Below are 18,838 nucleotides of genomic sequence, written 5' to 3' on the forward strand. Positions count from 1 at the left end.
TTCAGAATAGATTCTCGAGCATTAATATTGGTATTATCAAAATTGAACTGAAGCAAATCGTTAGAGGCAGGTTCTGCTAATGAAGTTTTATTTTTCTCTAGTAACAAATTGTGAGATATAGACTGTATGACAATTTCAACATGGGATCTTGTAATTTATATTAGTTCATAATTCAAATGGAGTGTCAGTTTTGAGTTTCGAAAAAACTTTTTTGGGAGTATTTTCGTTTTGAAAAGCTATTTGTGTATTTCCGTCTTTGAGAGTGTATGCCCTCACATTTGTACAATTTTGTTGGATAAATAAAAATTTTGCGATAAACACGTCGAGAAATTCCATCAAGACTTCATGATGATGAAAAAAATACCACTAAGAATGATGGCAGATTTGTTCAGTTATTGAAACGAAATTATTCATCATACAAACATGAGAGCAAAAAGGTTAACTTCATCAGAATAACAGAAACATGATAGTTTTAGTTGTTTTCTGCACCTTTGAACTAATCACGTACCAAGGAACATCAAAAACTCAGTTGCGAAGTATACCAAAAATTGGAAAAATATTTCGTTATCCAATGTTATTGACTTCCACTGCGAATTATTGTTTTCAAATTATCAAGTGCCGTATACGGGGTCTGTTGAAAAAATAAGTGGAATTTTCATTTTTTTCAAAAAATATTTATTCATCAATTTCTATTTTGTTCCCTTCGAAGTAGTCCCCCTCAGATATAATACACTTGTACCAGTGTTTTTTCCAATCCTCGAAGCAGTATGTTCTTGAACTCTCTCAGCGATTCGGTTCTTATTTTCTCAATCGTCGCAAAACGCCCTCCTTGCATGGATCTCTTGGGAACAGAAAAAGTTGCAAGGGGCCAAATCTTGTGATTACGGTGGCTGAGGCATGATTACCGTATTCTCGAAGAAACCAGTGAGCAATGACATTTGATCGAACTTGGTCAGTTTTTTTGGTCTTGACTCTCCCGGGCTCTTCCACTGGAACGATTGGACTTTGGTTTCAATGTTATAACCATATACCCATGATCCGTTACCAGTAGTGACTCCTTTAAGCAAATCTGGATCGCCGTTGACGTCATTCAACAATTCCTGAGTGATGCTCATGCGACGGTTGTTTTGGTCAAAATTCAGCAATTTTGCAACAAACTTCGCTGCCACAAGCTTCACTTTTTCAACATTTTCATCAGTTGCTGATGTGCAGGGACGTCAAGGGCGAGCGAGCAACATTGGACCTTGTAATTTATATTAGTTCATAAATCAAGTGGAGTGTCAGTTTTGAGTTTCGAAAAAACTTTTTTGGGACTATTTTCGTTTTGAAAAGCTATTTGTGTATTTTTGTCTTTGAGAGTGTATGCCAGTTTTGACAGATTGCATTTATATAGAATTCTGAAGATAGTTTTTTTATGAGCTTCGATTGTTGTGTCTGTCATTTAAGTTATTTTTTGTGGTTTTTTGAGGCAAATAGTGTTTTATTGATTATTTAATTATGTAATTTGGTTGGACAATTGTTCTGTTTCAGATATCCTTTCATGAAGTGTATATTTTTATCCCAATAGTTGTAGTCCGATATCTGTAAAGCTGAGTGTTATATTTTTTATGATATTAATCTTTTGGGTGTTCAGAATGATAATTTAAAAGTATTTTCAAAAAGGTTGGTTCTCTGTACCACTTCGTGATTATTTGGTTATTCTCTGCTGTGTTCGAAAGCACATCTAAAATAAAATTTTATTGTTGGATTCAATCTCTAAGGTGAAAATTAGATTGTCACGATAGTTATTAAAAGATGTTCAATACCGTATAAATTTGGTTGTTGGGAATTGTCGCAAAAACATCATTCACATGTCTTTTGAAGAAAATATTTTCTATTTGAAGAATTTTAATACATTGTTTCTGTAATTATGACATTGAAATATCTGCCCAAAGCGCTGAAATTGGGTTGCCCATGCAAGGGCTAATATTTGCTCATAGAAATTACCTTGAACATTGAAATAGCTACTATCTTCAAGGAATCCATATATTTTTAGAAAAACTTCCGAACTCTGCATGTCATTTTTTTCTATTACTATTGTGAATGAAGTGAATGAAGATTTTACATCTAACGAAACCATTTTATAATTCTGGGGTATTTGGAAACTTTTGATGTCAAAATAATTTTTTAAATACCTTTTATTTTCAATAAAGGCATTTTTCAATATGTCTGCAATGAATTTTGACATATAAAACAACATACATACAAACTACACTGGAAACGACTTGATCTTCGTAAACTTTTTTCTCGAGTCAATCAGAAAATTTATTGATGTATTTTTGTACAATGGCAGGACTAGTAACATTTTTGATGTTGAGATATTTCAGAATTTGTTTAGTTAGATACAGTCGAAAAATAATTTTCAGTGTTAGGGGTTGTATAGCGGGAATGCTAGGTGTTATTTTTTCCTGATAATCAATCTGTTTCGCAACAATCTGTTGAAGCGATTTTTATTTACGGTGCGACTGTAGAAAATATTTGAGGAAACTTGTATCCAAATTCATAACTACCGATAGTGTACATAACAAAAAGCCCCCAGGTCATCCGTCCATTCCGGAAGAATAGCAAGTGCAAATAATTCGTGATATGGTAGTAAATCCTGAACAGTCTAGTTATTCCGTTGCAAATGTTTCTGAGGTGTCTCCTTCTACTATTTGGAGACTTTTGAAGAGGAATAGGTATCATCTATAGAAATGATGACAAAGGCCAAAAAACCAATACAAAGAAATAATGCCGCTACAAATTAGTTCACGTGAAGAACTGGCGGCTTGTATTTGATAATTTTTACTAACCGAGTTTTATGATTGGCTGAAGAGTCATAAAATTAAATTTGAAGTCATGTTATGGTGACGAATAGAATGCGAGCCGTCGTGTTGTCAATGTTCAGTTCAGGAACTGATCCTGATTTGAGTGTTGAAATTTGATATTGGTGAAGTTTAATTACTTAAAAATTTTGTTATTTGTTTAAATTGTGGCGTCCTTGGACAAGTACTAATAGTAATAACGAGTGTGACAACAACGCAGACTTTTTCCTATGTGGTGATTCAAATAGCGCTGGTAGTGAATAAGATTCGGATGCATTTCAATATTGAAACACAGAGAGTATGTTTCAATGTATATAATAATCTAAATATCAAGTTTCGTTTCGAGGGAAAAAACTATTACAAGCAACATCAGATTTCACCGAAATGTCTTTCTCAACTGTACGTAAAATAGTCAAAAACAAACCTTATGAACGCAAGACGCGATGTGATACGGAATGACCAAAACCTTTAGATGTTCATTTAATAAAATCAATAAAAAAAAAACAATATACGACTGTTAAAAACGCAATGAGGTTCCTACAATTGAAATTATAAAGAAGAAATTGATTACTTCCGGCCATAACGTGAGCTGCTGTGACAAAACACTTCAGAATTGGATAATGAAACTAGGATTTAGACTTAAAATAATAAACAAACCTCAAGCAGTTATGGAAAGCAGAAGAATAGTGAAATTGCGTAACAAATACTTAGAACAAATGGCAGTGTACAGACAAAATTGCCGTTATTGGAGTGACACCAACCCTTACGTTTGAGCAGGAATATTGGGAAACCATATTGCAGGACCTCTATTTATTGATTGAAATTTAACAGGGGAACTGTATTTGAATATGCTGGAAACTACTGTCGACCCTCTCATCACTGAAATCGTCGAAGCGAATCCTAATGAATTCGATATGGATATTGTATTCCAACAAGATGGAGCATCACCACATTACTCCAGACAATTAAGAAACTTTATGGATAATATTTTTCCCGGTCGTTGGATTGGCGTCGAGGTCCTACAGAATGGCCAGCCTGCTCGCCAGATTTGACACCTTTTGGGGCTATTCGAAGCAAAATATGTACGAAACTGAACTCGCTTCAATATTGGATATACGGCAGAGAATAATAAATATTTGTAGAGATATTGACGTTACTGTGTTCGAAAATGTTCGGCGTGAAATATCGGATAGGCTGTTCATATGCCAAGAAGTTCAAGGCAACCATTCCAGCATCATCTGAGCTGACCTCAAGATTATTACCTCATATTATGTAGTTGAATGTCAATGTATTTAGGCAATTATTAAAAGTTCCGTCATTTTGTAGTAGTTGAAGATATTGACATTATTCGAGTATTCTAGGGTTGTGAAGCATTTGCGAGGAGATTCAAAAAGATGTGTCACAAGACCCCCCCTTTCCATTTAATTTTTTTCCAGATGGCGCCCAGACGCCATCTTGAATGTTTCATCTGTCAATTCCACTTCAAAATAAAGTGTTCATGCATTAATTTCATTATCACAAATTTAAATTTTTTGAGTTGACCCGATCAGAAAAAAGGAGAGGGGGACATTGAAGAAAAGCACTGTATGTTCACAGTTTCAGTAGTTTGGCATGTTTAGTTTCGTTGGTGAGAGGCATAAAAGTTAGAAATGTTTTGCGTGTTCGGCGAATTTCTCCTATCAAAAAAAAATTGACAGTGGCATACGGTGATTGTATTCAGAGTCAGAAAAATGTTTGCAAATGGTACATGTTTTTCACAGAAGATCGAGACGATGTGAATGAGGACGCTCTCCCTGGACGCTAAAGCACATCAGCAACTGATGAAAATGTTCAAAAAGCGAAAAAAATTGTTGGAGAATCGTCGAATCATTATTATAGGAGTTGCTGAGGATGTCGGCATTTCTGTTGTCTCAAGTCATGCATTTTTTTTCAGAAATTTTGAGCAGGAAGCATGTGGCAGTGAAGTTCGTTCCAAAATCGCTAAATTTTTACCAAAAAAATCTTCGTATGAGCATCGCTCAGGAATTGTTGAATGACGTCAACGGTGATCCATATTTGCTTGAAAGTCCAAGTGCATCAGGAGTTCTTGCCACATGATCGTACGGTGAATAAAGATTATTATTTTGAAGTTATGCTCCGCTTGCGAGAAGCAATACAAAGAAAAGGACCGGTATTATAGAAAAACAATTCATTGCTAATGCATCACGATAATGTACCTGCTTACTCGAAATTTTTTGGCCAAAAACAACAACGTCATCATGCCACAGCCACCGTATTCACCAGATTTGTCACGCTGCGAGTTTTTTCTGTTCACAAGATTCAAGAGATCCATGAAAGGACGGCATTTTGCGACGATTGAGGAGATATAAAAATCGAATCGCTTATGGAGCTCAAGAACATACCAAAAAGTGCACATCAGAACTGCTTCGATGATTGGAAAAACGCTGGCACAAGTGTCTTATATCTGAGGGGGACTCCATGAATAAATAAATATTTTTTTGAGAAAAATGAAAATTCACCTTATATTTTTAACAGAGTATGTATTATAATTGTGTTCATAGTATTCAGCCGTAATTTAAGTTATCGAATAAAGTTGACAAGCTTGACTGAGATTACTATTTATTATTTATTGATGAATACTCACATATAGTCGTAACAATATCATACTTTAAACCTCTATAATCCAAACCGTGATGTTATATTAGCATGATGATTCTATTGTTTTCAAATTAGAATCACTTGAAAAGCATTTTCGAGTATACCTAAAGTGGCCCTAATTTGAAGAACATGTTATTTGTATGTGAAACCAAATCTGGGTGAAAACTTAATCAGCGTGTGAAATATATACAGAATTTCTTCGAGTTTCAAAATAAAATTCAAATTAGCGTGAAGGCAGAACAAACCATTCAATAATCAAAGTTAGTGAAGTGTCATCTGAATTAATTTTGTTCCAGTGCTCATTGAACTTGAATAAATCGATAATTTATTAAAGAACGGTCTAATTGCTGTATTTTTATACCCCGCACCAATATTTGTTCTAGTTTAAGAGAAACAGACTGAGGAAAAATGTTGAAGCATGATAGCTTTCTCTTGCCTATATATATGACTCATGTTACAATATTGCATTACTTGGCCCATGAAAAATTAGTCACAGTTGCCTCATAAAATTTATTGGTGTTGAATTTCTATGTGACAGTTTTACCTTAATACCGTGCGGGGCGAAATTACGGGCAAATTTGTATAATTCATGAACTTATTATGTATGTCCAAGTATTGCTATATCGTTTCCAAACAATGTTTATTATAAGACCTTCGTTGAGTTCTGTAACAGGTTCTTCTCGACTTGTTTGCAAGGCAATTGATAAAACAGTTACTGTTGAGGAAAGAGTGACACTGAAGAGATTCAAGATTCATAAGTGATTTGCAATCACAATTACTGATTTTACTCAAACAAATTATAATGAACAAATTTGTGTTATCGTTGATCTTTGTGATTTCGTCTCATGTTACCTCAATTGACGCATTACGTATTTTTTAATGAACCATGTTATTTCTTGTGCTTCTTTGGCTTGGTGACAAACAGAGCACAGGGTTCAAAGACTTGATTGTTTGGGAATAACGGGTGCAATGAAAGCCATACCAACCTACCTCTTTTACATCTTGTAATAACAGGAAAGACACGAGTGGGCCAACTTGGACTGGAAAATTCGCTATGCTATATTAAAATTTTGTGATATGTGGATAACGAACAGTAAACGTGACACACAGTGCACACAAAATCCATGGTTTGTCAGAAACAGTAAAGAGTGGATGATGAACAGTCATTCCGAGGATATGCTTTGAAACACCTGGTATACAGACGGGTTGAAACCCGAATATGGGATGGCAGCTCAAATATACCCGAGAAAAAAAATTACATTACAATTACCCTTTTGGTCAGTACACATCCTTCAATCTATCTTCTGAACTAAAGTCTTTGCAATTTTTAAATATGAATAGATTATTAATTTGAGACCTCAACAAAATGAGCGAATCAACATTCTTACAAATACCCAAGAGTGATATCAAGACTAATCTAGGAATGCTGTGAAGAACTGTCGAAACTGGCAAATCGAAATAGATTGACTGCAAGAGGTGTCTGGCCACTCAGAAATTTCAGGCAAAGAAAAAGCTGATGAGTATGCCAGACACGGATCATCAGCTTAATGTCCATGTCCAGAATATGTGACATGAAATGGGTTGATGATAAATTATAAGAGTACTGGGAAAACACACCTGGCAAATACACACGAGAAAACCTTTGAAGGGATATCTGGAAAAAACCGAAGAACTACTTCAACATAGTAGGGATATGATTAGAATAATTTCAAAACACCTGTCTTAAATAATGCAGGAGACAAGCAATTTATGAACTACCAAATGATGTCCAAAATAATATGACAAAAATAAAAAGAAATACCTTTTCAAATTAGAACACTTGGAATAAATTGGTGAGTCACTAGGCTCCAAAGTAGCAAAGACTAATATAACTCTATCCATGTATATTCAATATTGGGTTATTTTAAAGATAGCACAAACCATCCACACAGAATAATTGATTACATAGAATTAAGGAAAAGAAGAAACGAAAATAACTTGAAGAAACGAAAGATTCTGCTGATATTCAGGAATGAAATTGATTGTTGTTATTGAAGAGAATGTAATCAAATGGTATAAAATATGTCCTGAAGTATATTCCCGTGCTATATATTCTTATTGAAAAAAAGAACTGTTAACTGAGAAATAGATGGAAAAGAAATTCTATTGTTCATATAATGAGAACGGAACAGAGTGGATAAATAAGTCATATATGATGTTATCATAAATTGAAAGTGTGAGAAGATCGCTGTTTAAAATGGTATGTATACACAGGGATCTTCACCTTTAAGATCAAACAAACGCTAGGGTTTTATATTTTCACTTTTCTGTAAAAAAGACATGTTCAAAATCTGGTTAACCAGTCGTCGACCCCTTACGAACGACAACCGTCAAAAGTCGAAACTTGTCCGAGCCAAGGATTAACGGGGTCTTGTCTCTTAACGTGCGACTATGGAAAACTAAATGAAATGTTGAATATTCAGACGAGTGAAATAACAAAACACCATTAGAGAACAAAACGGCAGAACGATAAACGAACCTTCCGAAATCGCAGAGATTTTCAATGATTTTTTCATTAATATCGGGAAAACTTATGTTGAACATAAAAAAAATCATGGGAATACTATTTTCTTGAATCCGACGGATGAACTGAAAATAAAAAATGTTATATCTGAACTGAAAAATGAAAAGGCTCCGGAAATCGACCGTTTAAAGGTAGAAACATTAAAATTCACAGCAGACTATATTAAAACAAATCATTAAATATTATAAATAATAAATCTCTGGAAACAGGTGAATTTCCCTGTGCACCAATGTTATTCATAATATACCTCAACGACCTACTGTGTATGGAAAAAATGGGAAAATCACAAGCTTAGCTGATGATACTGTCTCTTTTTTACACAGATAACAACTGGTATGACCGGGAAAATAAAATTCAAGCAGACCTCAATAAATTGAAAATGTGGTTTGCTCTTATCAATAAATTTCTAAAAAACACACTACCTACCATTCAACTGTCAAGATACTTCCTACGTTTGATATCACTTCAACAAAATGTACAATAAAACCAAAGGAAAAAATTAAATTGAAATGGTAAAGAAGAAAGAAATACCAATCATGAAATTATGAAACAGCAACAAAAATTAAAATTATTTTGTGCTCTGAAGCGACTTCATTGATTCCAGTGGCGCATTTGCCTTTTCAGCTGCAGGAAAACCCAGAAAATCCTGCAGCACCACATCATCTGAAGATCTTGATCTGCAATGTCCTCTCTTTCATAAAACAAAATGTAGGGTGTCTCCAGAGGCTACAATAAATTCAAGACATGCATCGGCAGAACAATTAGTCACACGACTATCGTCAAACTTGAACCAGTCCGTTTCGTCTTTGACCAATGCGTAATGATGACCAGATTCAACGACAGAACCACAGTGAACAATGACTACATGAAGATTATAAAAGTGGTCTGCTAGATTGAAGTGTTCATCTATTTCGAACCTTCGTAACCTTCGAACCTTCCGTCAGAGGTTGAGTAATGTTTGAAGATCATCAGTGTTGTTATTAGATTGACTGGTGCCTCAACTATACTTGTTTTCTTGTAATAGTCAGTTAGTTTGGCGCATGTTTGGAAATACAGTTGATCATCACCCGTTAAAAGTTCCATTTTCAGATGATTTAACAATAAGCTTTGCACGGACTGGTTATCAGTCACATTAGTAAACGCTAGTTGAAGTTCCAGAAAATCACATACGTTTTTGCTACCTTTTGAACATTTACTACAAAGTAAACAAGTGAGGATTTTTCCAGCAAAAGATCTACAAACACAAGATAAGATATACTGTACGGAATCATTCAATCCAGAGCGGTCAGGAGTATTGATTCTGCTCTTTTTTTGCTCACGAAGAGTATTCAACAAGAACCCCAAGAATACGGAACAATCCTCTTGTTGTCCTAACGAGTATCTAGTGGACTTTAAAGACTCCAGGAAATCGGTTGGTCGGAAAGATGATACATTCTTACGAAACTACAACTGCATGAACAATTGTTTGAGTTTGATGAATAAGTAGGAAATATTCTCGTTCATCGTTTAAACCTCGTTTTTGAAATTCTTAGTCATGAACAACACTTGTAAAGTGCTATTCATGTAGCAAGTGTTTCCTAAATTATCTAGTCAAATTTTCTTCCCAAGATTTTCAGGACAACTGTCTACTGATTCGTAAGGAAGAACATGTTTCACGGAATCTGCATCAGAACCATTTCTCAAGCTGCAATCGATCCTTCCAAGTGATGAAGGGTTTCGTAGAGGGATCGATTTGGCTCTTGCTTCATGAAGCTCTTCCACTGAAAGGTAACCAAAACCACGAGGACTGCAGCTTCATATTTGGGAGGCAAGAATGTCCTGAGTCCATTGACCGCACTGAAAAAGCAGAAGGTGGATCAATCACTTGCGAATTAACCTTGATAGGAGACTGATGAATATACACATATCTCGGCTTGTTTCGAAGAGATATTAGTTCCGTACTGAAATGAGGGCAATGCATGATCTCATCAAAATTATGTGAAGGAGGAATAGTTCCAAGGACCGAAGCAGCATTACCACGTCGAATAGCAATACTAATTCTTTCCATCAAAAAAGAGGTAGAACGGTAATATTTCGTTACTTGGCCTCTTCTCCTTCCAAGTTCATGAACTAATAACAGAAACTCTGGGCCATAAACACCAGTCATACCTTCGGTGGGATCAGCATATTAGCTATCTTGCGATGCATCCTATATAGATTTAAGTATGTGATGGAGTACTTTGACCAAAATTAAAGATTAATTTTGTACAAAAGTCTTGTCGAACCACACTTAAAATACGGTATTCTCGGATTGGGGCGGGATCTCAAGAACGTACTTTAATGCATTGTAAGTATCCCAAAGAAGATTCTTGAAAATCATCCTGAATAAAAATAGTAGATACTCCAGTGATCAAGTATATAACGGGACAAAAACGTTTGATCTGAGAAAAATATATTTCAAACAGCTGAGTCTTGCAGTATTCCAAAAAAATTGACCTTTTCAACCTGGATCATACGTATTCTACCAGAGGAAAAAACAGATTTGTCCAAAAAGCTAATGAGCAAGTCAGTGGGCCAGAAGAGTCCAAGGACTTTCAACATTCTTCCTGATGAAATGAAAATTCAACAACTGATATCAAGATTCAAAAGAGAATTGAAAACGTGTATATCAGAGGAACCGGAGAGAGATCCACCAAATAGTTGAAAACATTAAAAATCTGTTTAAAATCTGTTTTTCCGTTAACCAGCTGTTTTGCAAAGGCTTTTGGGGTTTTAGTTCCCCTCACTCTATTTATTACTGCCACTGACCAGGAGTCTGGCGACCCCGTCCGTAAGGCCACATTGGCTTCCCGGACAGGCCCTCCAGGCCCCTGGCCGTTCCCTCATCTTTATACAAAAAAATATAGAAATCTTCCAAAGAAAGGAAGAAAGCTATTAATTTCGAAATAAATTATTTACAAAGAAGTGTAGACCCTGCAAAGAAGTAACTTTCAGTCACAAACTGAAAAAAAGCCCTCTTAAAACAACTACTGTCACAGGTTTTTATGAAAGTAGTTCTTTCGAGAGGTCTTTTTCTTCCAGTGTCTGTCTGAAAGTTACTTCTTTGCATGATCTACACATCTTCTTAAAGAATTTATTTTGAAATTAATTACTTTCTTTCTTTCTTTGGAAAATTACCATATTCTCTAATAATATATTTTTTGATAAGAAATTACAGTATTAAATTCAATGAAATTTACTGTCTGCTCAATGTCCATGAATTGCATTATGCTTTAATGGCAGCATAATGCACTTCACGTTGTTTTATCCATTATGCCATTTGATGATGAACATTTTTCCAGGCCACAGGGCGCCAGTTACCAGAGTAATTTTCCACCCAGTGTTCAGCCTAATGGTATCGGCCAGTGAGGACGCTACCCTAAAAGTTTGGGACTTTGAAACAGGAGAATATGAACGCACCTTGAAAGGTCACACAGACTCCATTCAAGATATAGCATTCGATGCATCCGGAAAACTTCTAGTCTCTTGTAGTGCTGACATGAGCATAAAACTTTGGGATTTCCAACAGACTTATGACTGTATACGGACCATGCTGGGCCATGATCACAATGTTTCTGGTGTGTCGTTTATGCCAGCGGGAGATTTCGTTATATCTTCGAGTAGAGACAAGACCATCAAAATGTGGGAGGTCTCGACAGGGTACTGTGTCAAAACGTATGTTGGACATAGAGACTGGGTAAGTTTATTGTTTGTGTTAGAATTACATTCAGAATATTGGTAGGGAGTTTTTGGGAAGTGCATATTTTTTTGTTTTTCTGACTAACATTAAGTACCCGAATACCGATCACATGAGGTTGTAAAATTGTTTATCACTGATAATAGGTGCTAACACTACAGATCTCTTGAATATATGCAGTTTTATACAAAAAAATATATTTTTTTGGTGTCAACGGCATCGTGGTTATTAGAATCGTGTTCTGAATTCGACCTAAAGTCAATTGTTTACACCCATATTATGTTATACAGGTAGAAAATATATTTGTAATTGATAGCGTGTAAAAGTAGACAAATTCACTCATTTTCAGCCACAATGAAAAGTGCTTCCTAATAACGACCTCTTGTTTACCTATTTCCGAGTGAATGTTTTAGCATCTTGGATATAAAACAACTGTTTCGAACAGAAATAACAACAGAAATGAAAAATATCTTCCAGAAATGAACTGAAAATAAATAAAATAAATGCATTCCTTTAACGATAAAGCACTTAGTTTGGGGTCATCAACATGAACTTCTTTAAACTAATTTCTTAATCTAAGAGTTTCATGGCAGTTTCGTTTGTCTCTATTAAACAGTTTATTTTACAGACATACTATATTTCTTGTTTTGTTATTGGCATCAATGGTTGAATTTTGGATATATATTGGTCGGTCACAAGACCCCCCTTTCCATTAAATTTTTTTCCCAGATGGCGCCCAGTCGCCATCTTGTACGCTTCATTTGTCAATTTCATTTCAAAATAACGTATTCATGCATTAATTTCATTATCCCAAATTTCAATTTTTTGAGTTGGCCCGTTCAAAAAATTAAAGAATTGCTCTGTATAGACAGGAGGGAAATTGTTTTAGATATACCCTTTCAATCTTTTTCGTGTATCAGTTGATTTCTGTCAAATATATACACATTGCTCCAAAAAATCTCAAAATTTAATACTCTCTACCTCAACCCTAATACAAATAGATTGAAAAAACTTTTCTCTTTTTTTTTAACATAATAAAAATTCTCAAATACATACATCTGGAAATGAACATATTTTATTGTCAGAATCTAACTCGCAAATTTGAAGTTTTTTTGTAGTCCTCTGTTCTTCTGTCTAGTAAATATTTTCTACCAGCTACTTTGATCCATATGACAACTCTATGAAAATAAGATCAGCTGTTGAACAACAATAATACTGAATAAGACCATAGAGAGAGAAAATGTCTCATCTTGTTGGTAAATTGCCCAGGCTGGAAGAAATTTTATGTAATGAATTATAAGTGATTGAATATTTGGTACAGCGAGAGAGAATACTTTGGCTCTCATTGGTAAACTAATTAGTAAAGATGTTGCTATTCCCAAAATTTTCTTGGCTTCCGCTTCTATACAGTTCCTTATTCTGTGACTACACCAAAAATCTCTCTATAAATGAATATTTGAACAGCTCAAGTTGCGAGCTAAAACAGGGGATATAACAGAAAAAAAATATAGTTTAAAAAACTAAATATGACACAAAGCACCCACCCACCCTTTTCTTTTTAGTTCAATGTTCTTTAAAAGCGTGTTTTATAGTTTTTAAACTACTTTTATTTTTCATTTTTTAGTTTCGTATGTTATAAAAGCGTGTTTTTTAGTCTTTTTAAACTATATTTATTTTTTCTAAACGTTGGGATCAATCAGCCGTATATTGTTTAGAAAAATGACCATTGATATTTTCCGATTCCGGAGAGGGAGCCTGAAAATCATCTACCTAGTCCACAGCAGGCGCGCGAAGGAGGGTTACAAATAAGGCAGCAAGCAATAATATCGATATATCAAGGAGGTTTCATACAGCGCCATCTGCCTGCGAAAAGATCAATCAACAATGGCCGTAATTCTGTCAAATACAGATCCCGCGCTTGAGAGATACAAACAAACATACATACATACAGGTGAAGCTAATATAAAGCGTGTAAAAATCTTTTACAGAGCTTCGTCTCTTATGGAAATAGAGTTCCTTTGACCAATTTGAAACTTTTATTCTAGAAGTGAGGGTATGTTTTTATTAGGCAAAAGAAGTTTAGCGTGTGACAGTCAAAGCTCTATTAACACCATCTCGATTGTACAAGCACCTTTTGATTAAAAATTTCTATTTCTTCAATATATGAGCTTACATTGTTGCCAAGTCAAAAGAATCTTTTGTCTCAGTTATAAAAGAAATATTAACCAAAGACTTTTTTTTAAAGTAAACGATATTATATATAGTTTATCATAATATCACTGTAAAAGTTACTTGAACGGAAACGATTCCTCAGTATATACATTTTTTCTTTCAGGTTAGAATGGTGAGAGCTTCACCAGACGGCACGTTATTGGCGAGCTGTTCTAATGATCAGACAGTGAGAGTGTGGGTAGTTTCGTCAAAAGAATGCAGATCAGAATTGAGGGCACATGATCATGTTGTCGAGTGTATATCTTGGGCCCCTGATTCGGCAGCTAATGCTATAAATGAAGCTGCAGGCGTAGATAATAAAAAGGGTGCTCACATGGGACCTTTCCTTGCATCCGGATCTAGAGATAAGACTATTAGGTGAGTTTTTGGAAATTGGCTCTCCGGATTTATGAATATCCACCAAGAAATGTTGTCCACCAGGATTAAATTATCCTATTTGTAGTAAATTTGAATAAGAGAATCTCTGTGTTGATAACCGCTTCTTTGACTTTTTCCAAGTTTCATCTGTTGTTGATCTGCTGGGCAACCCAGCATGTTGGAAATGCTTATACCACTCGTAAACTATTGTTTTACTCATAGCAGATTTTCACTGTCTTTGTCATTTAATACATTTTGTTGTAGTTTATTTCAATTTGTACGCAAAGTTTGACACAAATTATTTTGTCTATTGGTTTTGGTTGGTTTCTGGGTTTTGCCAAATGTTTCGACTGCAACTGCGGCTGTCATCTTCAGTGGCGTGGTCGAAGTACTCGTCTTGACGTGTCAACTGAACATCAAGAAGAGTACTTTGAACCTGCCACTGAAGATAACTGACGCAGTTGCAGTCGAAACGTTTGGAGATTATAACCAAAGAAGACACGGGCAAAATCCGGAAACCATCCAAAACATTGACGCTAGCTGTGAAAATCTACATTTTTATTTTATCTTCAAAACACGTCATACATTAGCGGCTGCCACAGACAAAGTGAACAATATACAGCTGAAAATTTTATCATACTTCGGGGGCATGACTAACATAAAAAAATGGGAGTCAGACTCTCCAAACCCGAGATATCTACTTACTTTGTAACCCTATGTATATTTTGAATCAAATTTATATGGTACCATACATGTTTTTAATAACGGTAGAAAAATAAACAATTGAAATAATCCATATTCGTCGTACATGATTATGCAGAAAATAAATTGAGAATGGGTGATCAGCAGTCTCTTGAAATGAAGTCCAAGTTTTCAATTGTGTTGACTATATTCTCGTGTCATATTTGAATATAATTTTCATTGCAGGATATGGGATGTGGGAGCTGGAGTAGCTTTATTTGTTCTCGTAGCGCACGACAATTGGGTTCGAGGACTTGTATTCCATCCTGGCGGCAAATTTTTGGTTTCGGCCAGTGACGATAAAACCTTGCGAGTATGGGATTTGAGAAATAAACGTTGTATGAAAACTCTGGAGGCACACAAACATTTTTGCACATCCTTAGGTGAGTTATTCAATATATATTATTTTGATTTCTAAGATTGTAAATACTAAAATGGTTGAGTGATCCAACATTTATTTTATGGATGAATTGGTTCAGATAGGAATCGGTTTGATTAATGGAAAAATTATTGCTTACTTGGTAATGTTTCAGAGTTTATTAATTCCATCATCAGGAACCTGAACAACAAGTTTTTTTAGAAATACTATCCACAAAACTATTTTAAACTCACCAAAATATTAGCTCTCCTGGTTACATATTTTCAATACATAAATGTGATTTTTCCTGCATGTTTTCATATTCTAACACAAATCATTAGAACTCTTTTGCATGGTGGATGCATTGAAAAATGGTTTCTTTTCATATATTTTTGAGAATTAGGTACTAAACACAGAAATGGAGAATACTTTCTTGGATTTTTAGTGGTAACAGTCATGAGCAAAAGTAAGGGCGATGACATCTCTCTTTCGAAGTCGCCATTTATGGGATTGACAGATAACTTAAACCTTGAATATCAAAGATAAACGAGGCTTCCCAAGGCGGTCAGTTGCATAGCCAAGTGGTTAAATATCCCCACAAGATAGGGGGGGTTCCATTTAAAATTATTAAGTGGGGGTAGCTAGGTGTAAGGGGGCTTTAAACTTCCTCCTCGATATCTAAATTGACGTGTTTTTTGCTTACGGCAAATTCTCCCTGCTAAACGAATTACTAGGGGTGGGAAGTTTTGAAATGAAGGCTCTGTATAAAATATTCATATACGTAGAATTTGAAAAGAGGAAGGAAAAATTGAGTACATAACACAAAAAGTTACAAATCATGCAATGTAACAGTACTGACACAAAGATTATTTATAGTATTATTAAAAGTGATTGTGGATACACGATACCAAGGCGTTCAGAGAGTCGAAATGAATATCGCAATGTTCACAGATTTTATTGAAACAACTGCACATAAAATTCAATAGTGATCGTAGTATAACATTTGTGTGTGATGCTTTACAATAGAATTTCAGATTGTGTCAACCTTCACTTCTTGGTACTAAGAAATTGATCTCGGGTAAAAGAACCATACTGTTAATTTTGTTGTTAAGTAATTTATGCAGGAATTTTATACCAAGGATAATCTCCTATTTTCCATAGATGTCATATCAAATCGTGTCAACAAAATGAGTACTTTATTTGACCATTTTACATATAGTTGTACATTTATGGCAAGTCACAAATGCAGAAAGCCTTGATCAGAGATAATATTCATCTACTATGAAATATACGTCAAGAATATATGTATAAATAAAATCATAAATATAAAATCTTTGGAAATATGTTATGATCGATGCCTCTCGTAGAGTATTGTATATGTATATGAAACGTTACTGGTGTTTGAACTGAAAATCAAACAAAGTGAAATTTTGTTTTTTTTTTAGATTTCCATAAGTCTCATCCTTACATCATCTCTGGCAGTGTGGATCAGACTGTCAAAGTGTGGGAGTGTCGCTAAACGAAGAGTAACAAACCTCAATATTCCATGCGGGTCAGAACTGTCTGTTCTGAGTTACTGGGAAATCTGCGATTCTTTTGCAATCAATCGATGTGCATAGTTGATCTTTAACTTAAATGAAAATTATAGTTTTTGTGCTTGGCTGAAAAGATTGTATGGAAATTATTATATTGTAATTGTGTTCGGAAAATATCCAGCCAAGTACATTCCAATCCATTTAAATAGTTTATTTAATAAAGTTATTTAACACAATTTATTTAAGAAATAACGTATATTTTTTTGTTAATTTAAAAAACGAGCACTCTAGGAGTTTCACGTTTAGTTTTTACTTTGTTGAATATGTTTTATAGAAACCGAATGCGGTATTTGTATAACTTTTATGTTTCCATGTGATATTCCGGTGAAATTTTTAGAGTGAAACCACATCAATAAACAATTAGATGCTTCATAACATAGATTCCAAAGCATAGCCGAAAAAAGTTGGAGTTCCGTTATTATTAGTGTTTTTGTTTCCTTTCCTTGATGAGTCTTGAGGTTCACAGTTGACTTGGAAACATTTTTCGCCAGTGCATCAATTCTAAAAGGAGACGTTGGTAAAGCGACACAATATCTTGAAAGCTTTCAACTGTCATGACAGCGTTTGAAAAAGTTCAATCTAGACACTTAGAAACATCTGAACTGTTATCATAACAATTGAAATTACATGCTGATTCATAGAACACGGAATTGTTCAGTGATTCTAAATGATTCATATCATGGCGGTTACATAATTTCCCGGTGTTGATTCTTGAAAAACTCGCTTTATTGATTGCGGCAACAGAAAATGATTTTTTAAATATAAATATTGAAATTCTGCTATTGAGTTGATGGACAAGGTGTGAGGAACCTCGTGTAACTGACATTGATAATTATATTTCATAAGCGGAGAATTGGTTGTCTTAGTTTTTATGAGGCTATTATTAAAATAATTCCGCCGACGAAAAGACCTGAACGATCACAACTGGTGAGTCTCTAATTTGAAGTTATTCTCACTAGTTTTCGGGTAGATTTCTCCATAAGTAGATAAACTATTTCTAAGTAGCTTATGCACAGCTAAATAAAGTAGCAACAGCTGATTTTATTTTGTTGATATTTGTTGTTTAATATTCCAAATTTTGTGTATATAAGGTGTTTCTTGGTAAGTTTTCTCAATACTCGCGTTGTATTTCCGTTCCAATTCTTTTATTTTATGATTGAATAAATATTTGAAAGGTTTTTTATTAGTTTTTTTCCCGGTTGATTTCGTGGCTGGTTTTGATGTTTCAGTAGGTTTTATCCTCTAATTGGATAAACCATGTTGCATATAAATAAACATAAAATATACGAATAGAGGAACATGACTAACAGGTCGACATTTTTACATATCAACGTCATCTGTCGAGATAATTGTAAAAGATATGCAACAAACCAAGTTATTTTTTAATATTCCATCCTAGGGGATACTAAAGAATACATAATAAGAAAAAGTTTTCAAATTATTGAACATACTTATGAAATGCTGTATGCAATATATAAGGAAGTAATCTTTTGTTCAATATTCTTCTCAATCATAGAACTAAATTTCAGACTTTATTTCTCTGTTTTCAACACACAAAGTACTGTAATCCGTAATGATAGCAAGAACGGAACATGACGCATAGCCCCATAATGTGGACAAATGAAATGTCTTACGAATGTGCAGTTATATGTGAAAATGGCGGCTCCTCTATCTCCCTCTACTCTTCATCTACTCAGAGGAATGTCTTTTACTCAGACAACACCAGGACATATGATGAATATTCATTAATAGTCCAATTTATGTCCAAAGGATACC

At 34.6% G+C, this 18,838-nt stretch overlaps 1 protein-coding gene across 1 annotated transcript in view; it reads left to right on the top strand.

Annotated features, from left to right (window-relative positions):
- The window catches only part of Lis-1 (LisH and WD40 domain-containing Lis-1), an 86,922-nt gene extending 68,682 nt beyond the window's left edge, over positions 1–18,240 (top strand). The window contains exons 4-7 of the mRNA XM_023162763.2: positions 11,385–11,779; positions 14,115–14,368; positions 15,296–15,492; positions 16,913–18,240. Of these exons, the coding sequence (XP_023018531.1) occupies positions 11,385–11,779; positions 14,115–14,368; positions 15,296–15,492; positions 16,913–16,986 (920 nt within the window). The 3' untranslated portion in view covers positions 16,987–18,240. The remainder of the gene's footprint in view (positions 1–11,384; positions 11,780–14,114; positions 14,369–15,295; positions 15,493–16,912) is intronic.
- Positions 18,241–18,838: the final 598 nt, after the last annotated feature.

This window comes from Leptinotarsa decemlineata, unplaced genomic scaffold (genome assembly GCF_025532065.1).
Source record: "Leptinotarsa decemlineata unplaced genomic scaffold, Ldec_3_MD MMD2_P_RNA_scaffold_2, whole genome shotgun sequence".
In the NCBI taxonomy this organism is placed as follows: Eukaryota; Metazoa; Arthropoda; class Insecta; order Coleoptera; family Chrysomelidae; genus Leptinotarsa; species Leptinotarsa decemlineata.